Source organism: Mustelus asterias, chromosome 29 (genome assembly GCF_964213995.1).
Source record: "Mustelus asterias chromosome 29, sMusAst1.hap1.1, whole genome shotgun sequence".
NCBI lineage: Eukaryota > Metazoa > Chordata > Chondrichthyes > Carcharhiniformes > Triakidae > Mustelus > Mustelus asterias.
The window spans coordinates 7843750-7870382 of NC_135829.1; the positions used below are offsets into that span (position 1 = coordinate 7843750).

Sequence of the window (26633 nt, forward strand, 5' to 3'; positions counted from 1 at the left end):
GCGTTACTTGTAGGGTGGCCTCGTTCCAGAGTGTTTACTTGGTAATGTGGCCTGTCCCTTAAAGTCAATGTTAAGGCACTGCCTGTGGGACAGTGATCGGAATATAATCATAGAATCCTGCAGTGCAGAAGGAGGCCATTTGGCCCATCGAGTCTGCACCGACCACAATCCCACCCAGGCACTATGCCCATAACCCCATGCATTTACTCCAACTAGTACCCCTGACACTAAGGAGCAATTTAGCATGGCCAGTCCAACTAACCCGCACATCTTTGGACTGTGGGAGGAAACCGGAGCACCCGGAGCAAACCCACCCAGACACGGGGAGAATGTCCAAACTCCACACAGACCGTGACCCAAGCCGGGAATTGAACCCGGGTCCCTGTGAGGCAGCAATGCTAATCACTGCGCCGCCCTGCGCTACCATGCCGCCCTCGGTGTATTTAAAGATAATTTGTTGGTTAATTGGTGTGGAATTTCTTCTGGGTTGGTAGCTGTGTTGGGAAGAGACCAGGTTCCCTCAGGATTATGACACCTGGCAGAAATAAGTGATCCTCACGTGACAATGACAGCAGAAACTCATTTTTGTACAGCATGGTAAAGCATCGAAAGCACTTCAGAGGAACATCATAAAATAAAATATAGGACCATGACTCAAAAGGTAATATTAGGTCAAATGACCAAACGTTTGGTCAAAGATGTAGGTTTTAAGGATTATCTTAAAGGGGGGAAGTGAAGGAGAGAGATGATGAAATGTAGGGTGGGAATTCCAGAGCTTTGGAGCTTAGGCAACTGAAGGCACGACCACCAATGGTGGAGAGGTTAAGATTGGGGATGCTCATGAGACTGGAGCACTGAGATCTCGGAGGGTTGGGGACTGGAGGAGCTAGGGAGGTGCAGGACCGAGTCAGTGGGCACAGGTGTGACAGATGATTGGGTCTTCACGTGGGGATTGAAAACAACGACTTTATTTTCCCCGTATTTAATTACAGGAAATTTCTGCTCATCCAGCATTGGATGTCGGATCAGCAATCTGACAACGGAGCAACATTGGAGGAGTTGAGAGAGGTGGTTTAAAATCTTTTCTTGGTATGATATGGGTGGCATGGTGGCACAATGGTTAGCACTGCTGCCTTACAGTGCCAGGGACCCAGGTTCAATTCTGGCCTCGGGTCACTGTCTGTGTGGAGTTTGCATATTCTCCCCTTGTCTGCATGAGTTTCCTCCGGGTGCTCCGGTTTCCTCCCACAGTCCAAAGATGTGCGGGTTAGGTTGATTGGCCGTGCTAAATTGACCCTAGTGTCAGGAGATTGGCCAGGGTAAATGTGTGGGATTACAGGAAGGGGGCTGGATGGGATTGTGGTCGGTGCAGGCTCGATGGGCTAAATGGCCTCCTTCTGCACTGTAGGGATTCTATGATTATTCTATGATATGCAGAAAATGGCAAAGCATTAAGAAAACAGTATCAAATCAAAGTGCAGAAAGAAGCCATTCAGCCCAACGAGTCTGCACTGATTCTCCGAAAGAGCATCTTACTCAGGCCCACTCCCCACCCTATCCTCGTAACCCTGTGCATTTACCATGGTTAAACTACCTAACCCGCACATCTTTGGAGTGTGGGAGGAAACTGGAGCACCCGGAGGAAACCCACGCAGATATGGGGAGAACGTGCAAACGCCACACAGACAGTTACCCTAGGCCGGAATCGAACTGGGCTCCCTGGCGCTCCGTGGCAGCAATGCTAACCACCATGCCGCCTCTCTTCCGTGGGACCTAGTTCGAAATTAGGCTCTGGGTCACATCCGAGTCTGATTGTGAGCCACTAGACTAGGTCCTCCATCAGTAGGCTGGAGTTGCAAAGACAAGCTCATGAACATTAGCTGGAGCTCCTCAAATTGCAACACAAAATATAGGAGTCCATCTGCCTTCAGCCTGAGGTGAAAGTTAATGCACCAAGGTTGCGAGTCTCTGGAACGCTCTTCATCAGAGGCAGTGGAAGCAGAGTCTTTGAACATTTTTAAGCCATGGCTAGATAGATTCTTGATTAACAAGGGGGTAAAAGGTTACTGATAGGCAGGAACGTGGGGTTGAAGTTACAAGCAGATCAGCCATGATCTTATTGAATGCCAGAGCAGAATTGAGGGGCCGAGTGGTCTAGTCCTGTTCCTAATTCATATGTTGGTATGAATGTTCATATATAACATTGGTAGGATGACGGCCATCGTGGAGGCCTTGATACAAGGCCGGGCTTGCACTGCCGCATGAACTGCACTCCATCGCTGTGCACGGTGGCATAGTGGTTAGCACTGCTGCCTCACAGCGCCAGGGACCTGGGTTCGACTCCCGGCTTGGGTCACTGTCTGTGTGGAGTCTGCACGTTCTCCCCCGTGTCTGTGTGGGTTTCCTCCGGGTGCTCTGGTTTCCTCCCACAGTCCAAAGACACGCTGGTTCGGTGCATTGACCCGAACATGCACTGGAGTGTGGCGACTAGGGGAATTTCACAGTAACTTCATTGCAGTGTTAAGCCTACTTGTGACTAATAAATAAATTTTAACTTTAACTTTCTCCGTTGGTGGCAACTCCACACAGACAGTCACCCAAGGCCGGAATCGAACCCAGGTCCCTGGCAACAGAGCTAACCACAATATCTGGGCAGTCAACCAGTGAAGGCTACTGGACCACTTACTTTACCTATTGATGGACAGATCATTGAGGGGGGGGGGGGTCTGAGGAATCACGGGGGGGAGGAAAGGATGACATTTTCTACAGGCGAGGACCCCCAGAATTAAAATTTACCTCACCCGAGGGCTACCCCTGAAAATGCTTTCCAAATGGACATTTTGCATCTAAAGCACCCGCCAAGATTCATGATGCATTATCTGTGGCAGTGTGTGCCGACTCCTCGCGCACATGATGTCAATCCCACAATGGGATTTGATAAACACATCAGTCACAATATAGGCAACCAATAACATGGGAAGCTGGCACTAATTTTGGAGAGTGCATCAGCCTCTTTCATTTTATCAATGACAAATGTCATAACTTGAGCCAGGTGGCACAGTGGTTAGCACAGCTGCCTCACAGTGCCGGGAACCCGGGTTCAATTCCAGCCTCAGGTCACTGTCAGTGTGGAGTTTGCACATTCTCCCCCGTGTCTGTGTGGGTTTCCTCCGGGTGCTCCGGTTTCCTCCCACACTTCAAAGATGTGCGGGTTAGGTTGGTTGGCCATGCTAAATGGCCTCTTAGTGTTGGGGGAGTGATGCGCGATATAACTCACGAGGCTAGAGATGCTCGAGGAAATAAAGGCTTTTATTGACTACTACAATAGAGCTACCATATATAATACACGATCCCAGACTGAGGGGTCCCAGACAGAGCAGTGACCTTTATACCTCTCCCAGGAGGCGGAGCCCGACTGGGATGTACCATAATAACTATAATACAGGTAGAACAGCCCAACCCTAACCCCAACAGTAACATGTAGAACAACCCAACCCTAACCCCAACAGCAACATATATACAGACTCATAGTACTGGCCAGACCCTGGCCCAGTACTACCTGGTGGGAACCAACGATGGTTCACCACAGGGAGCTAGCAGGGTAAAATGAATGGGATGACGGGGATAGGGTCTGGGTGGGATTGTTGCTAGTGCAGGGCTCGATGGACTAAGTGGCCTCCTCCTACACTGTAGGGATTCGATGATTCTGTGATTCTATGGCTTAGTATCTCACGGATTAGCACAAGTATTTGACGTTTGTTCTGAAATGTTGCTGTATGATATTTTCAAAGCAGAAACCAGAGTTTAGTCATTGAAATGCCATCATTTGAAGCTTCAACCTGTCATGTCCAACAGATGTACCCTGTGAACAACATGGTTACAGGTAAGAATCAGATTGGATTTATCATTCATCAATGCTGGCAAAGTATTTTGATGGTAGTTAGTATTATAATGTAAGCTTGGTAACCCTTATTTCTGATGAGGTACATGGTGTTGGGGTTCAAGCCCCATTATCCATCTTCAGCGTGTAATCTAGGGTGATGGTTCCGAGCACTACTGCAAGAGTGTTGTATGTTTGGATGTGCCATTAAATTGAAATCCCATCCCCGGATGTTGAGTGGATGCAAAGGATCTCATTGCACTATCGCAAGAAGAGAAGGGAAGGGGCTACACGTCAAGGGCTTCATTGGGGGCAATGAGTTGGGAAAGTTGCACAGAAACACGTGACAGGGTGAGGCACTAAATGGTCATCCAACTGAAATGTTACTTTCAAAATGAGGACGCAGCCACAGCTGTGACAGGGTTAGCAGTCAGCTGTGTCTGCAAGGAAAGTGGTATCGGGGGGACCATTTTGTTTTGATTGTAGTAATTTGTTTTGTTACTTCTGGTTAGGTTTTATCTCTATTGACGAGCTGAAGAAGTACTCGGGAAATTTGTGCGACTTCATTCCAGGCTGTGCAGGTTATTCAGTGTGTCGTGTCCAGAGAGAAAAAATGTTCTCAGTTTTGAAAAGCAAAAACAGGAACCGCACCTTTATTCATACAAATTAAATGGGGCTGAAATAATTTTCAATTGAAAGAATCTACTTAATTATCGGTGGGCGTGACAAACTTTGGTACAGCCTGTTGTGTTTCCCTCCCTGGCAGAAATGCAGAGATTAAAGCACATCTTTGTTTACTATGTGAACTGTTTCGCTGTAATTTTTTAATATATTCATTAATAAACCTAATGTTGTTGAAATACGGGTGTTACCGCATCAGATCAAATGCAAAACCTTTATGTTTTTACATAGAGTCATAGAGGCTTACAGCAGGGAAACAGGCCCTTTGGCCCAACTTGCCCATGCCGCCCAGTTTTTACCCCTAAGCTAGTCCCAATTGCCCGCACTTGGCCCATATCCCTCCATACCCATCTTACCCAAGTAACTGTCTAAATGCTTTTTAAAAGACAAAATTGTACCCGCCTCTACTACTACCTCTGGCAGCTCGTTCCAGACACTCACCACTCTCTGTGTGAAAAAATTGTCCCTCTGGACCATTTTGTATCTCTTCCCCCTCACCTTAAACCTATGCCCTCTCGTTTTAGACTCCCCTATTTTTGGGAAAAGATGGTGACTATCTACCTTATCTATGCCCCTCATTATTTTATAGACCTCTATAAGATCACCCCTAGGCCTCCTACGCTGCAGGGAAAAAAGTCCCAGTCTATCCAACCTTTCCTTATAACTCAAACTATCAAGTGCCGGTAGCATCCTAATTAGACTCTCAAAAATTAGCACATCAAAAATTAAAAATATTCAACCCCTCATTTGTTTCCAAGATCAGAACGGCTTTAAAATACAGTTTGGAGAGGATTGTGGTGCCTGGTTATTGCCTTTGCAAAGTCTTCACAGAAGTCTGTACATTACCTAATCACATACTGAAGGCCACTTGAGGCTTGTTTGTATCATATTCTCCACTCAATTTTTTTAAAGGAGGGGTATGCAGTAGCTAAAGGATGTCACTTGAGAATGAGTGTAGTATTTTAACATGTCTGTGATATGGACAAGGATCTCACCAATCAGCTGGAATATTGTCTGAATGAAGAAATAAACCTAAACTGCAGATGTGTGTGTGCCATTAGCTAAAATTAGATATCATTGTACAAATAAACTGTTCTCTTTATCACGCTTCACTATGGTCACTTCGATGTTGAATGCCAACGCTTAGTAACACGGAACTTGAGTATTGCTGACAAAAAAAGAGACACACTGTCGAAGCTTTTCAACTTGCACTCATCAGGACAGGTTCGCAAAATACCAAATCTCAAAGAGAACCACAATACATTTTGCACGAGAAGAGGGTGATGATTGGTTAGCAAGTGGACTCTGATTGGTCAAGGCATTGCCCTGGGGAATGAACCAGGGAATGGCTGTCCTCCAAGCTTTTGTTTAGTTGAAAAAGGTGCAATGCGTAGACACGTTCTTTCTGTTTGCCAAGGACAGGGCTGTGTGCGAATATATGTAGCTTCTAACATGCGCAAGTGAACCACATTGCAACCCTGATAATCTTAAATTGGTTGTCAGTGTAATTCTTACCACAATCAGGATTGTTTCCAAAGTGTTGTTTCATCACAGAATCACATTGAATGTTGGACACGAAATTCTACTTGTGTTAGCATGGGCTGGTTGAGGATGGTTATAGAGTCATAGAGGTTTATAGCATGGAAACAGGCTCTTCGGCCCAACTTGTCCATGCCACCCTTTTTTTTTTAAACCCTTAAGCTAGTCCCAATTACCTGCATTTGGCCCATATCCCTCTGTACCCATCGTACCCATGTAACTGTCTAAACACTTTTTAAAAGACAACATTATACCCGCCTCTACCTCTGGCAGCTTGTTTCAGACACTCGCCACCCTCTGTGTGAAAAAATTGCCCCTCTGGACCCTTTTGTATCTCTCCTCTCTCACCTTAAGCCTATGCCCTCTAGTTTTAGACTCCTCTACCTTTGGGCAAAGATATTGACTATCTAGCTGATCTGTGCCCCTCATTATTTTATAGACCTCTAGAAGATCACCCCTCAGCCTTCTGCGCTCTAGAGAAAAGAGTCCCAGCCTATCCAGCCTCTCCAGCCTCTCCTTATAACTCAAACCATCAAGTCCCGGTAGCATCCTAGTAAATTTCTTCTGCACTCTTTCTAGTTTAATAATATCCTTTCTATAATATGGGTGACCAGAACTGTACACAGTGTTCCAAGTGTGGCCTTACCAATGTCTTGTCCAACTTCAACAAGACGTCCCAACTCCTGTATTCAATGTTCGTACTTTATCTGTCGTGAACAGCAGAAGGGCTGGACTGTTTGACATGATCCTTGGAACGTATGACATACTTATCTGGCATCACACTGGCACTGAAATTCATACACCAAATTATTCATTTGTGTGGTCGGCAGAAGGCCTTTTTGGCTTGATGGCAGCATCCTGGGAGAATACCACTCGTTTTGCTACCCCATAGTCGCAGCGTGAAAGGGCTAGATTCAACTGCTGCTTAAAGTTCTGAGACATTCCATCGGATTAACATGTGGGGTTGCTTACGAACTCCAGGGCATCCCTTGTTCAAAGGCCCTCAGTGACTGATCGAGGTAACCCACCCTCAGGCAAAAGTGGCCTGCTGACCCTTCCCCTCTTCCACGTGATACCTCCAGACATCACTCACCCACGGCCTGGGTGACAACAGCAGTGTTGACGGAGAAAAAGATGGTGCCTCAGTAAAGGCATGACCAGAATGGAGAAAAGTTTTTTTATAAAGTTTATTTATTAGTGTCATAAGTAGACTTACATTAACACTGCAATGAAGTTACTGTGAAAATCCCCTGGTCGCCACACTCCGACACCTGTTCTGGTACACTGAGGGAGAATTTAGCGTGGCCAATGCACCTAACTAGCTCGTCAACATTAAGAGCATTCAAATGGTTATTGGATAAACATATGGATGATATTGGAATAGTGTAGGTCAGATGGGCTTTAGATTGGTTTCACTGGTCGGCGCAACTTCGAGGGCCGAAGGGCCTGTACTGCGCTGTAATGTTCTATGTTCTATGTCTTTCGGACTATGGGAGGAAACTGGAGCACCCAGAGGAAACCCATGCAGACACAGGGAGAACGTGCAGACTCTGCACAGACAGTGACCCAAACTGGGAATCAAACCCGTGTCCATGGAACTGTGAGGCAGCGGTGCTGACCACTGTGCTGCCCACCGTGCGGTGACAGGAATAGGGCCTGGGTGGGATGGTGGTCGGTGCAGACTTGATGGGCCGAATGGCCTCCTTCTGCCCTGTAGGGATTCTGTGGAATCTTCTCTCTGTTGGTGTTTAACCTGCACAGGAGAAGTAATCCTGAACCTACATGCCTGCTCTTTTTCCAAACCTACACTGTGCCTTCCCTTCATAATTTTGAAAAAACCCTTATCAAGTCATCATATCTGTTGTAACAAAATCAGTCCCAATGTTCACATCTTTTTCATAACTCCCTCAGATACCAGGCAGTATTCTAGTAACTCTGCGCTGTGTTTTTATCATTGCCTTGACATATTTTCTATAATTTGGAGAGCCCAAAACTGCACCAAAAAACTGCAGGGTATACAGGAATTGCTTGGTACATCTGGCCTTTCATTTTCTTTATCACTTTCTTAGAGACTGAGTTTCCATTTTTTTTAATGACCTTAGTGATAACAAGGTCATTCTTGACGCAGTGGCATGCTTACCCTCTTGAGTCAGAAGGCTGTAGTTCTAATCCCTCTCCGGAGACTCGGCTGAGAGTTCAGCACAGTACTGAATTACCATTTTGAGGAGCAGGACTGTTCTTTCCTGTGCCCTGTCTTAACAGTTATCTCTCAAACCAATGTTAAGAAAACAGATTAGTTGGTCGTTTTACCATCGCTGTTTGTGGGACTGTGGTGTGCATAAATTGGCTGCTAACAGTGGCACAGCGGTTAGCACTGCTGCCTCACAGCGCCGGGGACCCGGGTTCAATTCCGGCCTCGTCTCTGTCACAGTGTGGAGTTTGCACATTCTCCCCGTGTCTGCGTGGGTTTCCTCTGGGTGCTCCGGTTTCCTCCCACAGTCCAAAGATGTGCGGGTTAGGTGGATTGGCCGCGCTAAATTGCCCTTTAGTGTCCAAAGATGTGTGGGTTAGGTTGATGGCCCATGCTAAATTGACCCTAGTGTCAGGTGGATTAGCAGGGTAAATGTGTGGGGTTACGGGAATAGGGCCAGGGTGGGATGTGGTCGGTACAGACTCGATGGGCCAAATGGCCTCCTTCTGCACTGTAAATTCTATGATCCTACCGTTAATTACTTGATTATGATTGTTTTGGGACATTCTGCAAGGTGCAAATAAATCATAGAATCCCGAATGGAAGGAGGCCATTCGGCCCATCGAGCCAGCACATTCATTTCATTTTCTTATCTTCCCTGCCACCTCTTCTGGTTTGTTGAACACAATCTTGTTTTCTGAAATTTGGGTTGGCTGTTCCTGATTCCTGTTCCTCCAACTTTATTTATTTATTTATTCAACTTACTTATTTATGTATGAGGGGGGCCCGGTGGCACTGTGGTTAGCACTGCTGCCTCACAGCGCCAGGGACACGTGTTCGATTCTGGCCTCGGGTGACTATCCGTGTGGAGTTTGCACGTTCTCCCAATGTCTGTGTGAGTTTCCTCCGGGTGGTCCAGTTTCCCCCCACAGTCCAAAGATGCGCAGGTTAGGTGGATTGGCCATGCTAAGTTGCCCCTTAGTGTCCAAAGATGTGCAGGTTAGGTGGATTTTCCATGCTAAATTGTCCCAAGATATGTAGGTTGGGGGGATTAGCGGGATAAATATGTGGTGTGAAGGGATAGAGTCTGGGTAACATAAAAAAAGGTAGGTCGGTGCTTGATGGGCTGAATGGCCTCTGTCTGCACTATAGGATTCTATGATTAAAGTTTAAAAGTTTATTAGTGTTACAAGTAGGCCTACATTAACACTGCAATGAAGTTACTGTGAAAATCCCCTAGTTGCCACACTCTGCCGCCTGTTCAGGTACACTGAGGGAGAATTTAGCACGGCCAATGCACCTAACCTGCACATCTTTGAAGTGTGGGAGGAAACCGGAGCACCCGGAGGAAACCCACGCAGACATGGGGAGAACGTGCAGACTCCTCACAGACAGTGACCCAAACCAGGACTTGAACCCGGATCCCTGGCGTCCTGAGGCAGCAGTGCTAACCACTGTGCCACCGTGCTATGTTTCTTCATTAATTTTTATTTAAGAATTCCAGCATTCTTTCTTGGTTAGTAGACTAACTAGATTGTAACTAACTGGTTCAGCTCTGTGGTCCATTTTATGATGTGGAGTTGCCGGCGTTGGACTGGGGTGGGCACAGTAAGTAGTCTCACGACACCAGGTTAAAGCCCAACAGGTTTATTTGGTAGCACGAGCTTTCGGGGCGCTGCTCCTTCATCAGGTGAGCCCTGATGAAGGGGCAGCGCTCCGAAAGCTCGTGCTACCAAATAAACCTGTTGGACTTGAACCTGGTTGTTGTGAGACTACTTGCTGGTCCATTTTAAAAATGGATTATACCGTGACCAATCTCCCAATTCTTTGTCATAGAATCATAGAATCCTGAGTGCAGAAGGAGATCATTCGGCCCATCGAGCCTGTCATGGATTTGCTCTCAGCAGAGCCCTGGAATGTAATCTCCGTTAGTAGACAAACCCACGCAGTGAGGGGGACTGATTTACGCCCTGCCTGATTTAACAGCCCCTTCCTCTCCCTCAAGCCATGGGATTGTTTATGTTCATCTGAGAGTGCAAATAGAGCCTCAACTTAGCATCTCATTCAAAGGAGAACACTGCAGCACAGTATTGCACTGAAGTGTCAGTCTGGGCCTCTGAGGTGTCTCAGCATCATAGAGAAATGAATGAAGCTGCCACGCGAGGGCAGTGTGAGACTGTTTTATCAACTATGCATTTCTTTCCGTAAAAAGTCAAGAGGGAACATGCAGAGTTGACCAGCGTGAGCGAACTTTATTCCCGTAGAATAGAATCCCTACAGTGCGGAAGGAGGCCATTCGGCCCATCTAGTCTGCACCGACCACAATCCCACCCAGACCCTATTTCCGTAATCCCACATATTTACCCTGCTAAATCTCTGACGCTAGGGTCAATTTAGCGTGGCCAATCCACCTAACCTGCACATCTTTGAAGTGTGGGAGGAAACCGGAGCACCCGGAGGAAACCCACGCAGACATGGGGAGGACGTGCAGACTCCGCACAGACAGTGACCCAAGGCCGGAATCGAACCCGGGTCCCTGGCGCTGTGAGGCAGCAGTGCTAACCCACTGTGCCACCGTGCGAGGGTAGCAAACTCAAGAAAACCATTGTTAGTGATACAGAGAGTGACAAGTGTCACACTTAGAAGCACGCACTAAAATCCAAAAGTTTAAGTTGATATATTAGTGTCACAAGTAGGCTTACATTAACACTGCAACGAAGTTACTGTGAAAATCCCCTAGTCGCCACACTCCGGCGCCTTTTCGGGTACACTGAGGGAGAATTTAGCACGGCCGACGCACCTAACCAGCACATCTTTCGGACTCTGGGAGGAAACCCACGCAGACACGGGGAGAACGTGCAGACTCCGCACAGACAGTGACCTAAGCCGGGAATCGGCAGTGCGAACCACTATGCCGCCCTTGGGCTTTGATTTAGCAACATTCGCACTATTTAAAGCCTAATTTGTACGGCAACGTTTAAATTTTTGTTTACTGTATTACTTTGCACCAGTAAAACATGAAACCACAGAGTGAATTTTGTACAGGTCCGGGGCACCCGGTGGAAACCCACGCAGACACGGAGAGAACTGGCAGACTCCACACAGGGCATACAGAGACACAAACTCAATTTACGGAATAATAATTGGAATGCTAACCAAGCTAATCAATGCTAATACAGCTAATCAAACCTTAAAGGTACAGACAATGTGAGTGGAGAGAGCATTAAGCACAGGTTAAAGAGATGTGTATTGTCTCCAGACAGGACAGCTAGTGAGATTTTGCAAGTCCAGGCAAGTTGTGGGAGTTGGGAGTTGTGGAGTAGCAAGTTGTGCCTGGACTTGCAAAGTCTCACTGGCTGTCCTGTCTGGAGACAACACTCATCTCTTTAACCTGTGCTTAACGCTCTCTCCACTCACATTGTCTGTACCTTTAAGACTTGAGTAGCTGTATTAGCATTGATTAGCTTGATTAGCATTCCAATCATTATTCTGTAAATTGAGTTTGTGTCTCTGTATGCCCTGTTTGTGAGCACGTCTCCCACTCCACCGGACGAAGGAGCAGCGCGCTCCGAAAGCTAGTGGCATTTGCTACCAAATACACCTGTTGGACTTTAACCTGGTGTTGTTAGACTTCTTACTGTGTTTACCCCAGTCCAACGCCGGCATCTCCACATCAAGACTCCACACAGACAGTGACCCAGGCTGGCGTTTCTCTGTGACACTTCTGGAGTGCTGCACTACTGAAGTGATAACTTGCGGATGAGGTGTTGTACAGAGGACCTGGCTGGACAGAAAAGGTCCCCTGGCACCATTCGAAGAAGAGCGGGGGGGGGGGGCGGAGGATGGGGGGAAGGGGGGGAAGGGGGTGGAGGGGGGTAAAGGGGGGGTTCTCCTCTGTTTCCCGGTCGATACTTCAACCAACATCAAAGACTTATCTGGTCATGATCAGATTGCTGTTCTTCTGCTGAATGGCCTTCCAGGTTTTGGAAGCAAAGCCCATCTTCTGATTTTTGTAAGCACTTTTGGATCCTGGGTACTACTGATGGTGATAATAGCGAGCAGTTTAACATGCACTGAGGAATTTGAAATAAACATGTTAAGTGCTCACCTACTGATATTGTCAGCAGTAACTCCACACAATATTTTTCGTTTTCTTTCTACTTTTGACGATGTTTATCTAAAAAAAGAACAAGAAATCTGAAGGGATTCCTAGATGTTCCTATTTCAACAACCACTGCACAACAGTGGTTCAACATTCGTGTGGCTAAGTGTGTCTTCGCGCGGCTAAGTGTGTCTTCGCGCATCTTTGTACATGCAGGAGAAAACCGGAGCACGTGGAGGAAACCCACGCAGACACGGGGAGAACGTGCAGACTCCGCACAGACAGTGTACCCAAGCTGGCATTTCTCCATGACACTGAGGCAGCACTCCCTCAGTGTCACGGAGAAATGTAGCCTGGGTCACTGTCTGTGCGGAGTTTGCACGTTCTCCCCGTGTCTGCGTGGGTTTCCTCCACGTGCTCTGGTTTCTTCCCACAGTCCGAAAGGTGTGCTGGTTAGGGTGCATTGGCCATTAAATTCACTAAATTCTCCCTTAGTGTACCGGAACAGGTGCCGGAGTGTGGCAACTGGGGGATTTTCACAGTAACTTCATTGCAGTGTTAATGTGAGCCTACTTGTGACACTAATAAATACACTTTAAACTGAAAAAACTTTAAACATATAAGCAAGGATGGCATGCTGGCACAGTGGTTAGCAGTGCTGCCTCACAATGTCGATTCCCGGCGTGGGTCACTGTGCGGAGTCTGCACGTTCTCCCCGTGTCTGCGTGGGTTTCCTCCGGGTGCTCCGGTTTCCTCCCAAAGTCTGAAAGACGTGCTGGCTGGGCGCTTTGGCCGTGCTAAATTCTCCCTCAGTGGCCCCGAACAGGCGCTGGAGGCGAGGATTTCCACAGTAACCTCACTGCAGTGTTAATGTGAGCCTACTTGTGACACTAATAATGTTAAACTTAAAGCTTTAAAAGCTGTCTGCATGGTGATTGTCTGTTTTTCTTATCAGTGCAGACCGCCTCTTCCTCTGTATAGCTGTCCGAAAACTTGCATGTGATTGGGAGCTTGAGCGAGACTAATCGTGAGAAAGTAGGTGAACAGGAAATGTATGGAAAAGGAAAGATGTGAAATGGGGGGGATAAAAATAATCAAATAAAACGTAGGAGGAACTATTCCCTGCCACAAAATAAAGGCATAATGATACTGAGTGCCACCAGGAAATTAGATGCAAGTGTCCTTGAATAATTTTGAGAACTTGTCTTAAGCTCCTTGATTAAAATCTCCAGAGCTGCACCCAGAATTATACGAGTTCTGAGTGGTACATTATGCATCCGATACCTGATGTTGTTTGCGTAAGGATGGAAGACTGATCATTGTAAAACGATTACAGAGTTTTATGAACAGGCTTTTCAATGGGGTAATGTTCTTTGAATTGTAAAAAAGCTTTTGTAATTATACTGTCTGTTTGGTTCGAATACTTTTCCTTTCAAATCCCGTCACGGCAGAAGTTGAAATTTGCATTCAATAAAAAAAGAATGATCTGGAATTAAGAACCTACTGATGACCATGAAACCATTGTCGGTTGTCGGAAAAACCCCATCTGGTTCACTAATGTCCCTATTTTAGGGAAGGAAATCTGCCGTCCTTACCTGGTCTGGCCTACAGGTGACTCCAGAGCCACAGCAATGTGGTTGACTCTCAACTGCCCTCGGGCAACTAGGGATGGGCAATAAATGTTGGCCCAGCCAGTGACGCCCATGTCCCACGAATGAATTAAAAAAAGGAATATTTACATTTAAAAAAAGTAATTATATAGAATGACATGCAATCTGCAATATTTCACCAAACCGATCCATGCATTGTCACAGACAGAAATTGTGTTTCTGATCATCTGTGATCATAGAACATAGAACAGTACAGCACAGAACAGGCCCTTCGGCCCACGATGTTGTGCCGAGCTTTATCTGAAACCAAGATCAAGCTATCCCACTCCCTATCATCCTGGTGTGCTCCATGTGCCTATCTAATAGCCGCTTAAATGTTCCTAAAGTGTCTGACTCCACTATCACTGCAGGCAGTCCATTCCACACCCCAACCACTCTCTGCGTAAAGAACCTACCTCTGATATCCTTCCTGTATCTCCCACCACGAACCCTATAGTTATGCCCCCTTGTAATAGCTCCATCCACCCGAGGAAATAGTCTTTGAACGTTCACTCTATCTATCCCCTTCATCATTTTATAAACCTCTATTAAGTCTCCCCTCAGCCTCCTCCGCTCCAGAGAGAACAGCCCTAGCTCCCTCAACCTTTCCTCATAAGACCTACCCTCCAAACCAGGCAGCATCCTGGTAAATCTCCTCTGCACTCTTTCCAGCGCTTCCACATCCTTCTTATAGTGAGGTGACCAGAACTGCACACAATATTCCACCTTGGGGCGGCACGGTTATTTATTATTTACAGTTTACATTTTAGGTTATTTATTATTCACATTTGCCCTGGAGGTTTACAAATGCAAGTCTCACTCATTCAACTCACAAACTCTGTCACTAACACAAAGATTAAATTCAGATGAAAAAAAAATACAATTACAATGTAAAATTGTCCCCACCTCTCTTTCATAGCAGAGTGGTAGTTTCTTAGATGAGTTGATGCATTTATTTGGTGTGAAGGTCTTGTAAGCAGAGGTTTCTCAGTTGGTTGTGAGGCTTCTTATAGTTGAATTCCCAGGAGGTTGCTTCTCAGGTGACCTTGAAGTTGGAACAGTTTGGGGGAGAGTCTTTCTCCCACTTTTTAAGATGTTGTTGCTTATTGCCTTGGCTCCTGAGTTGACCACAGCTGGTCCGACGGCTTCTTGATAGAGTCTTTGTTTCTGTAGAGCTAATTCATGCTGTTTTGAAAAGCAGGTGACCTTTTCCAAATCCAAAATCCTTTCCCAAGTAAGGTGGATAGTAAAGTTGATAAATATCCTGTGTTTGTCAATTGACCTTGGTATATTTACTCAGTCTAGGTTTGGAGGAGGGACTGTCATAATACAGTGGGAGATGGATGGGAGCCCATTAACATTCCTAAAGCACATATTGAGCCTTCATGTGTCTAGTGTACATGGTGAATGAAAAAATGAATGAAAAAAATGATTGCTGTGGTCCTTTTTTGATGTTCCATCCTTAAAGGGACGTGCGAATTTGCTGGATAGCCGCGACTGTCTAACGTTTATTAGTGTCACAAGTGTTACATTAACACTGCAATGAAGTTACTGTGAAAATCCCCCAGTCGCCACACTCCGGCGCCTGTTTGGGGACACTGAGGGAGAGTTTAGCCTGGCCGACGCTCCGAACCCCAGTACGTCTTTCGGACTGTGAGAGGAAACCCACGCAGACACGGAGAACACGCAGACTCCACACGGGTACACACCCGAGATGTCTGAAACTCATTTCATTTACAAACCCCCGCTGGAAAAAAACCCAGCATGATTTACTCCAGCTTTCACGCGAATTCGGCACTTGGAATTTATTTTGGGAGAATCGCCCCCTCCCTCCCAATAGTTGGATTTGATTTTGCTTTATTATTGTCACATGTATTAGCATACAGTGTTTGTTGTTTCTTGCGCGCTATACAGAAAGAGCATACCATTCATAGAGAAGGAAACAAGAGAGTGCCCCTCCGATTAATTTACTATTCTCTGAGCTACCCCTCAGGTTCCCATCTCCCAGACTAACTAGTTTAAACCATCCCCAAACCACACTGTTCGATTTGATTTGGTTTGATTTATTATTGTTACATGTATTGGAATGCAGTGAAAAGTATTGTTTCTTGCGCGCTATACAGACAAAGCATACCGTTCATAGAGAAGGAAAGGAGAGAGCGCAGAATGTAGTGTTACAGTCATAGCAAGGGTGTAGAGAAAGATCAACTTAATGGAATTAGGCCCATTAAAAAGTCTGACAGCAGCAGGGAAGAAGCTGTTCTTGAGTCGGTTGGTACATGACCTCAGACTTTTGTATCTTTTTCCCGACGGAAGAAGGTGGAAGAGAGAATGTCCGGGATGCGTGGGGCCATTAATTATGCTGGCTGCTTTGCCGAGGCAGCGGGAAGTGTAGACAGAGTCAATGGATGGGAGGCTGGTTTGCGTGATGGATTGGGCTACATTCACGACCTTTTGTAGTTCCTTGCGGTCTTGGGCAGAGCAGGAGCCAGACCAAGCTGTGATACAACCAGAAAGAATGTTTTCTATGGTGCATCTGTAAAGGTTGTTGAGAATCATAGCTGACATGCCAAATTTCCTTAGTCTTCTGAGATAGTGGGTGAAATTGCCTACATTTTAAAAGGGTCTGAAACATGTTCAACAATTTGGTCCGATGCCAGCTAATTCCTACCAAATCAGCGTTTTTTGCTATTATTTGATAATATAATTTTGCCTTGTAAACACTGCAACAGCTCATTTGGCTAATCCATCAAACTTAGCAAATAATGTAAAACTCTTATCTTGTGTTTGTTTTGAGTGTTGCTGGATTAATCAAATAAAAGCGGACCTTTTCATTGCCCTTCCCCCAAGAGACTGAATACTCGATCAAGGTCAACATTTCAGTGCAGTATTGTGGGAGTGCTGCATTGAAGGAAGTTTATCATCAATATTTTCCCTCACCCAACATCACTTAAAGATTTTGATTTGATTTTGATTTGATTTATTATTGTCACATGTATTAGTATACAGTGAAAAGTATTGTTTCTTGCGCGCTATACAGACAAAGCATACTGTTCAGAAGGAAACGAGAGGGTGAAGAATGTAGTGTTACAGTCACAGCTAGGGTGCAGAGAAAGATCAGCTTAGTGCGAGGTAGGTCCATACAAGGGTCTGATGGCAGCAGGGAAGAAGCTGTTCTTGAGCCGGTTGGTGCGTGACCTCTGACTTTTGTATCTCTTTCCTGACGGAAGAAGGAGGATAAGAGTATGTCTGGGGTGCGTGGGGTCCTTCATTATGCTGACCGCTTTTCCGAGGCAGCGGGAAGTGTAGACAGACTCAATGGATGGGAGGCGAGATGGAGTGGGCTACCTTTTGTACCTTTTATGGGCCAGCATGGTGGCACAGTGGTGAGCACTGCTGCCTCAAAGCGCCAGGGACCCAGATTCAATTCCTGGCTTGGGTCACTGTCTGTGTGGAGTTTGCATGTTCTGCCCGTGTCTGTGTGGGTTTCCTCCCACAGTCTGAAAGATGCATTGGTTAGGTGCATTGGCCGTGCCAAATTCTCCCTCAGTGTAACCGAACAGGCGCCGGAGTGTGACGACTAGGGGATTTTCACAGTAAGTTCATTGCAGTGTGAATGTAAGCCTACTTGTGACACTAATAAATAAACTTTACTTTAGTTTCTTGTGGTCTTGGACAGAGCAGGAGTCATACCAAGTTGTGATACAACTAGAAAGAATGCTTTTTATGGTGCACCTGTATAATCAGAAGGAGTTTCTGGCCAATATAACATTGCTGTTTGTGGGTGTTTGCTGTGTGAAAACTGCCTGCCACGTTCCTCACTTTACAAAGCACTTTGCGATGCCCTTCCTCCTCTCATATCGCTCAACTCTTCCCCATATCAGCTCATCTGCTGCTGGAACCGTCATTTATGTCTTTGTTATCTCTAGACTTTATTATTCCAACACACCCCCGGCTAGTCTTCCCCATTCTAACCTCTCTAAACTTGAGCTCATCAAAACCCTCTATGTCTTAACTTGCACCAACCACTACAGTTTGCCTACCGCCGCAACAGGTTCACAGCAGACGCTGGCTCTGCACTCAACCCTGGAACACCTAGATAACAAGGACACCTATGTCAGACTCCTATTTATTGACTACAGCTCAGCCTTCAACACCATTATTCCCACGAAACTCATTTCCAAACTCTGGCCTGAGCCTCGGTTCCTCCCTCTGTGATTGGATCCTGAACTTTCTAACTCACAGACCACAATCAGTAAGGATAGGCAACACCACCTCCTCCACGATCATCCTCAACACCGGTGCCCCACAAGGCTGTGTTCTCAGCCCCCTACTATACTCCTTAAACACCTATGACTGTGCGGCCAAATTCCCCTCCAATTTGATTTTCAAGTTTGCTGACGACACCACCGTAGTGGGTCGGATCTCAAACAATGATGAGACAGAGTACAGGAATGAGATAGAGAATCTGGTGAACTGGAGCGGCAACAATAATCTCTCCCTCAATGTCAACAAAACGAAGGAGATTGTCATCGGCTTCAGGAAGCGTAAAGGAGAACATGCCCCTGTCTACATCAATGGGGACGAAGTAGAAAGGGTCGAGAGCTTCAAGTTTTTAGGTGTCCAAATCACCAATAACCTGTCCTGGTCCCCCCATGCTGACACTATAGTTAAGAAAGCCCACCAACGCCTCTACTTTCTCAGAAGACTAAGGAAATTTGACATGTCAGCTACGACTCTCACCAACCTTTACAGATGCACCATAGAAAGCATTCTTTCTGGTTGCATCACAGCTTGGTATGGCTCCTGCTCTGCCCAAGACCGCAAGGAACTACAAAAGGTCGCGAATGTTGCCCAATCTATCACTCAAACCAGCTTCCCATCCATTGACTCTGTCTACACTTCCCGCTGCCTTGACAAAGCAGCCAGCATAATTAAGGACCCCACGCACCCCGGACATTCTTTCTTCCATCTGCTTCCTTCGGGAAAAAGATACAAAAGCCTGAGGTCATGTACCAACCGACTCAAACACAGCTTCTTCCCTGCTGCTGTCAGACTTTTGAATGGACTTACCTTGCATTAAGTTGATCTTTCTCTACACCCTAGCTATGACTGTAACACTACATTCTGTACTCTCCCGTTTCCTTCTCTATGAATGGTATGCTTTGTATAGTGCGCAAGAAACAATACTTTTCACTGTATGTTAATACATGGGAGAATAATAAATCAAATCAAATCAAATCAAGTCCCGTTCACCTATGTCCCTTGTGTTTGCTGATCTACAGTGCCTCATGGTTAAAAACCTTCGGGACGATCTTACCAAAAAATTAAATTCTAAATCCAGAACGAGCTTTAAAACAGGAGAGTTTCAGATCCATTATTTCAGCGAGGCCACAGTTGAATCTTATGACACTCACTGCAATAAAAAAAACTTGATCTGTTTTCCACCAGGAGGGAAGAGTTGGGAGGCCTAAATCGCTCAAAAACTGGCTGATAGCAGCAGAGGGCGCCATTGCGCATGTGCAGGTTTCTGTGCTCTGAGAGCACTGAGACCTGCCGCTGCGTCTGCTGCTACCAACCGACCTCCGTGGCCCAGCTCCCCCCTCCTCCCCCCATTACCACTGGGCCTCATGGCTGATCGTGATTCCTCTGCCCAGAACAATTACCTCCTCCCACCCGGAACGAACGCCCCCCCTCCCCCCCAGTCCGGAACAACTGTGACTCTCCCTCCCCCCCACTGAACACTTCTGCAGAGCGCACAGTGAACCCCCTGCCTCCCTCCCTCCACTGATGACAGCTGCAGAGTGTGCAGCGGTTCCCCCCCCCACACCCCACCAGTCTGCCCACCCTCTGTTGGCCCTGCCCCCTTGGCAGTGTGAAGGCCTGGCAGTGCCAGGGTGCCCGGTGGCCAGTGTCAGGGTGCCAGACTGGCAGTGCCATGCTGGCACTGGCCAAAGTCCACCCCCCTACCCCCGACCTCCCAGGGGGGGGCGTCAGTGGCCTCCAGTTCTACTGGCGAGGCCTTCACGTCTGGTCTCCGTTGATGGGGGAACCATACGTGATCCTCGCTGCAGAGAACCTTCCCCGACGAGGCCACGGCGGCACATGAGCCTGGACGATTCCGTCCTGGGCTCGCTAGTTCTGTTTCAATGTACATTTAAATATATTTAAATAATATATGCAGCCTTGTGCTGGATATCCGTTGCCGGTAAGATCGCGAGAGGCGAGATACCTCGGCTCTCTTGCGATCTTACTGGCTCGACCTGCCACCAGCCGGTGGGGCACAATGTAGATTTCGCCCACCTCTTGATCATCCTTACTTTCAAATCGAGCCTCCCCCTTCTGTAGTCTCTTCCTGCCTCACAACCCTCTGACATATCTGCCTTCTTCTAATTGTGGTCTCTTCAGCATCCCCGATTTTAACCAAAGAACAAAGAACAGGCCCTTCGGCCCACCAATCCTGTGCCGACACAGATGCCTCTCTAATCTAATATTTTCTTGCCTCTACGTGGTCCCTATCCCTCTATTCCCTGCCTATTCATGTATCTATCCAGATGCCTCTTGAACGTTGTTATAGAATCTGCTTCCACCACCCCCTCCGGCAGCGCGTTCCAGCCATTCACCACCCTCTGCGCAAAAGACTTGCCCCTTGCATCATCTCTTTTAAACTTTCCCCCTCTCTCTCCTGACATGTGCCCCTTGAATAATTGACCCTTCGACCCTGGGAAAAAGAAATGCATCAAACACTTCATCATTGTTGGCCATTCCCTGGAACCAAAGTTCTGGAATTCCCTCCCGACACCTCTGCTTTCCTCCTTTTGGACTCTCCTTGAAACCTATCTCTTCGACCAAGCTTTTGATCATCTGGCATAATATTTCCTTATATGACTCAGTGTCACATTTGGTTTCATAATGCCAATTTGAAATGCCTTGGGATGTTTTATCAGGTTAAAGGTATTGTGCAAGTCCAGATTATTGCCCTGAGATTGTGATGGAACTATAAAAATACAAGCCCTTTTTTTTCCGCGATTGCAAATTTGAATCCTGAGAAGTGTTAATATTCTCTGGGACGGCACGGTGGTTAGCACTGCTGCCTCACCGCGATTCCCGGTCTCAGTTCACTGTCTGTGCGGAGTTTGCGCGTTCTTCCCGTGTCTGCGTGGGATTCCTCCGGGTGCTCCGGTTTCCTCCCACAGTCCGAAAGATGTACTGGTTCGTTGCATTGACCGTGCTAAATTCACCCTCAGTGTAGCCGAACAGGCGCCGGGAGTGTGACGACTAGGGGACATTCACAGTAACTTCATAGAAGAAGAATCATAGAATCTCTACAGTAAAGAAGGAGGCCATTCGGCCCATCGAGCCTGCACCGACAACAATCCCACCCAGGCCCTATCCCCATAACCCCATGTATTTACCCTAGCTAATTCCCCTGAAACTAAGGGGCAATTTAGCTTGGCCAATCAACCTGACCCACACATCTTTGGAGTGTGGGAAGAAACCGGAACACCCAGGGGAAACCCACGCAGACATGAGGAGAACGTGCAGAGTCGGCACAGACAGTGACCCAAGCCGGGAATCGAACCTGGGTCTCTGGCACTGTGAGGCAGCAGTGCTAACCACTGTGCTGCCCAAATCATTGTGAAGCAAAATAAACTTTATCTATTAGTCACAAGTAGGCTTACATTAACACTGCAATGAAGTTACTGCAGGTACAGTTTTGTCATTTAAAAAGCATTTAGACAGTTACATGGGTAAGATGGGTATAGAGGGACATGGGCCAAATGCGGGCAATTGGGATTAGCTTAGGGGTTTAAAAGAAAAAGGGCGGCATGAACAAGTTGGGCCGAAGGGCCTGTTTCCATGCTGTAAGCCTCTATGACTGTGAAAATCCCCGAGTTGCCACACTCCGGTGCCTGTTCGGGTACACTGAGGGAGAACTTAGCACGGCCAATACACCTAACCAACATGTATTTCGGACTGTGGGAGGACACTGGTGCACCCGGAGGAAACACACGCAGACAGGGGGAGAATGTGCAAACTCCGCATAATGACCCAAACCGGGAATCGAACCTGGATCCCTGGCGCTGTGGGGCAGGAGTGCTAGTCACTGTGCCACCGTGTTAATGTAAGCCTACTTGTGACACGAACAAATAAACTCAACTAAACTTTGTGTGAGCTGTTAAAATCACCTAGTTCAAGTGGATGTTGAAATTCTTGCATAACTACTTGAAGAACAGAAGGGACTTCAACCTGGTACCCTGACTGACACTTAACTCTTTTGCCCTAAGCTATCCCCTTCCTCTGAAACAAAGGAATAGGGTCTCCTTGTCACTCCTGTCGTTCATGTTTGTTGGGTGTTGGGGAAGGGGGAGAATTGGAGGGGGATTTCCTATCTATGCAAAGCAATTGCCCTGTTCGCCTTCAATTTAAATGTCACCGCTGTTCTTTGAAATGAGTCTGAATGCCTGACTGCATCTCTGTGTAAGGAAGTCTTTCTTTTAGACCAGGCTGCGATCACATTTAATTGGAGGCAATTGCTCGATAACTGGTTTTCTAACAGAATTGCTCAACGTCACATTCTGTTTTTACAATGGAATTATAGATCCAGTGCAAATATTTCTTGGAAAGGTCCGGGGCAGTGAGATAAGCAAGTTCTTTGTTCAAACTAATGATCTACTTTGCCCTCCGTGACCCCCGAGGTAAGTAAGGTTTAACTATTGGCACTGAATCATCTTCCTCTTGTGAGTAATTGCTGTCTTCCCGAGGAGCAGGAAGAAGGAGCACCAGCCCTGTGCAGTGAGCGAGAGACCCCCCCCTCAAGGTCAAAGTGGCAGGTTGGAAACTCCAGCTTCGGAAACTCCGTGACAAGACAGCATTCATTCCCAGGATTCTCCAGTGACAACGACATGTGCGCGACTATTGAACCGGCCGAATCATTTCTGTCCGTGGACTGCCCAACTCACGGTGACGACCTGCCGTACCATAAAGCCTCGGATATCCCCAGTATCCTAGATCTGAGATAATGTGGTTGTGCAATAATCCAGACAAAGGGATCCTTTTACATCTTGTCGACCTGGTTTCAATATAATTCACCTGTCAGCTCCTGCTTAACTCTTTGCTGTACCCCATTATCTTTCTGAACCCTCACCGCCTCCTTGAACTTGTGGACCATAAGATTTTGGAGCAGAATTTATGAAGTTATTGTGAAAATCCCCCAGTCGCCACACTCGGTCCATCGAGTCTGCGCCGCCATTCAATCATGGCTGATATGATTCTCATCCCCATTCTCCTGCCTTCTCCCCGTAATCCTTGATCCCCTTATTGATCAAGAACCTATCCATCTCTGTCTTAAAGACATTCGGCACGGTGGCACAGTGGTTAGCACTGCTGCCTCACAACGCCAGGGACCCGGGTTCAATTCCCGGCTTGGGTCACTGTCTGTGTGCAGTCTGCACATTCTCCTCGTGTCTGCGTGGGTTTCCTCCGGGTGCTCCGGTTTCCTCCCACAGTCCGAAAGACGTGCTGGTTAGGGTGCATTGGCCGTGCTAAATTCTCCCTCAGTGTACCCGAACAGGCGCTGGAGTGTGGCGACTAGGGGATTCTCACAGTAACTTCATTGTAGTGTTAATGTAAGCCGACTCGTGACATTAATAAATAAAGTTTAAAAACCTCCCACCTAATCCCACTTGCCAGCACTTGGCCCATAGCCTTGAATGTTATGACGTGCCAAGTGCTCATCCAGGTACTTTTTAAAGGATGTGAGGCTTCCCGCCTCCACCACCCTCCCAGGCAGCGCATTCCAGACCCTCACCACCCTCTGGGTAAAAGACATTTTCCTCACATCCCCTCTAAACCTCCTGCCCCTCACCTTGAACCTGTGTCCCCTCGTGACTGACCCTTCAGCTAAGGGGAACAGCTGCTTCTTATCCACTCTGTCCATGCCCCATATAATCTTGAACACCTCGATCAGGTCGCTCCTCAGTCTTCTCTGCTCCAACGAAAACAACCCAAACCTATCCAACCTCTCTCCATAACTTAAATGTTCCATCCCAGTCCCCTCTGCACCACCTCTAGCGCAATCAAATCCTTCCTATAATGTGGCGACCAGAACTGCGCACAGCACTCCAGCTCTGGCCTCACCAAAGTTAGAATCATAGAATCAGTACAGTGCAGAAAGAGGCCATTTGGCCCATCGAGCCTACACTGACAACAATCCCACCCAGGCCCCATCCCCATGACCTCTGTTAATCCCCCTGATACTAAGGGGCAATGTAGCATGGCCAATCCACCTAACCCGCACATTTTGGAGTGTGGGACAAAACCGGAGGAAACCCAGACAGACATGGGGAGAATGTGCACACTCCAAACAGACGGTGACCTAAGCCAGGAATTGAACCCGGGTCCATGGCACTGTGAGGCAGCAGTGCTAACCACTGTGCCGCCTGTTCGATGCAACTCCTGCTTTTGTAAACTATGCCTCGCTTGATAAAGGCAAGTGTCCCGGTTGGATAGGCTTGGGTTGTTGTCGTTGGAGCAGAGAAGATTGAGGGGTGACCTGTTTGAGGTGTACAAGAGACGAATGAGGGGGGGGGGGATCTCATGGAGACTTATAAACTTCTAACAGGACTAGACAGGGTAGAAGCAGGGAGGATGTTCCCGATAGTGGGGGAGTCCAGAACCAGGGGTCACAGTCTGAGGATTCGGGGTGGACCATTTAGGACGGAGATGAGGAGACATTTCTTCACCCTAAGAGTGGCGAGCCTGTGGAATTCATTACCACAGGAAGTAGTTGATGCCAAAACATTGAATGTATTCAAGAGGCGGCTGGATATAGCACTTGGGGCGAATGGGATCAATGGTTATGGGGAGAAAGCAGGATTAGGCTATTGAGTTGGATGATCAGCCATGATCGTGATGAATGGCGGAGCAGGCTCGAAGGGCCAAATGGCCTCATCCTGCTCCTATCTTCTATGTTTCTATGTTCCGCCTCATCCAGCTTGACATTTTTAACCCTCTCGCTACCTCTCCCCTCCTTAGCTTCAGGGCATTTTCCTTCCACTTCCTTCACCAAAATCAGTTGCCACTGCATTAAGAGCTTGGGCCCAGCCAGTATGACACACTGGGATAGCATGTCATGTATCCGCCCCTTGCGTCAGGCAATAACTTTATAAGGAGATTATGTTAGTTGATATTGTATAAACATTTGATTTGCTTTTGGCTTCCTTATGTGTAATAATGACTCGATGTATCATCAGTTAAGTACCATTAACAGGCTTTGTGAAATCAAAAGATTTACTGGGTGCCTTTAGTTAATTAGCATAATGTGCGCAATGGGGTTTTTAATTTTTCATCAATGCACATTTGTTTAGCAAAGTTTATGAGAAGTAACCGTGCCAACGGTGGCTGGGCTGTGATCATGAACAACTGCAGATGGGGAAACTCCACTGTGTCATGGGAATACTTCTTTCAAAGGGGTGGCGCGGTGGCACAGTGGTTAGCACTGCTGCCTCACAGCGCCAGGGACCCGGGTTCGATTCCCGGCCTCGGGTCACTGTCTGTGTGGAGTTTGCACATTCTCCCCGTGTCTGCGTGGGTTTCCTCCAGGTGCTCCGGATTCCTCCCACAGTCCAAAGATGTGTGGGTTAGGTGGATTGGCCATGCTAAATTGCCCCTTAATGTCCAAAGATGTGTAGCTTAGGTTGATTGGCCATGCTGAATTGCCCCTTTGTGTCCAAAGATGTGTAGCTTAGGTTGATTGGCCATGCTGAATTGCCCCTTTGTGTCAGGGGGACTAGTTAGGGTAAATTCGTGGGGTCACGGGGCTCGGGCCTGGGTGGGACTATGGCTTTCTTCTGCACTGTAGAATTCTATTAAAAACGTAAAGAAGGGAGAGTGGAAGTTAGAGAGTGAAACGTAATTCAGGCTTAAGCATAGTTGCAGAAGGGAAGGTGTAAACCTTAATCAAGATTGAAGGAATTTAGGTGGGAGCCCAAAGGTGTGGTTGGAGAGATTTTGACTGCAAAGGAAAAGAATTGGAGAGTGCAGGGCAAACAGTGATGAAGATTCTGGTCGAGCCCAGCACTCTGTGGTATGGTGGAATTTTGGGAGTGCCAAATCTCAGGTTTGTCTCTTGATGGTGTAAATCGTAGATTCCCGAATCCCGTGCAGGGGGAGACCATTCGGCCCATCGAGTCTGCACCAACCACAATCCCACCCAGGCCCTATCCCCGTACCCCCACATATTTACTCTGCTAGTCCCCCTGGGCAGCAGGGTGGCACAGTGGTTAGCACTGCTGCCTCACAGCGCCAAGGGCCCGGGTTCGATTCCCGGCTGTGTGGAGTCTGCATGTTCTCCCCGTGTCTGCGTAGGTTTCCTCTGGGTGCTCCGGATTCCTCCCACAATCCGAAAGACGTGCTGGTTAGGTGCATTGGCCGTGCTAAATTCTCCCTCGGTGTACCCGAACAGGCGCCGGAGTGTGGCAACCACGGGATTTTCACATTAACTTGATTGCAGTGTTAATGTAAGCCTACTTGTGACACTAATAAATAAACTTTAAAACAGGCACTAAGGGGCAATTTAGCACGGCCAAT

At 47.2% G+C, this 26633-nt stretch overlaps 1 protein-coding gene across 1 annotated transcript in view; it reads left to right on the top strand.

Annotated features, from left to right (window-relative positions):
* The window catches only part of terb2 (telomere repeat binding bouquet formation protein 2), a 41786-nt gene extending 18721 nt beyond the window's left edge, over positions 1-23065 (top strand). The window contains exons 6-8 of the mRNA XM_078199813.1: positions 3856-3883; positions 4393-4461; positions 22929-23065. Of these exons, the coding sequence (XP_078055939.1) occupies positions 3856-3883; positions 4393-4461; positions 22929-23065 (234 nt within the window). The remainder of the gene's footprint in view (positions 1-3855; positions 3884-4392; positions 4462-22928) is intronic.
* The last annotated feature ends 3568 nt before the right edge of the window (positions 23066-26633 follow it).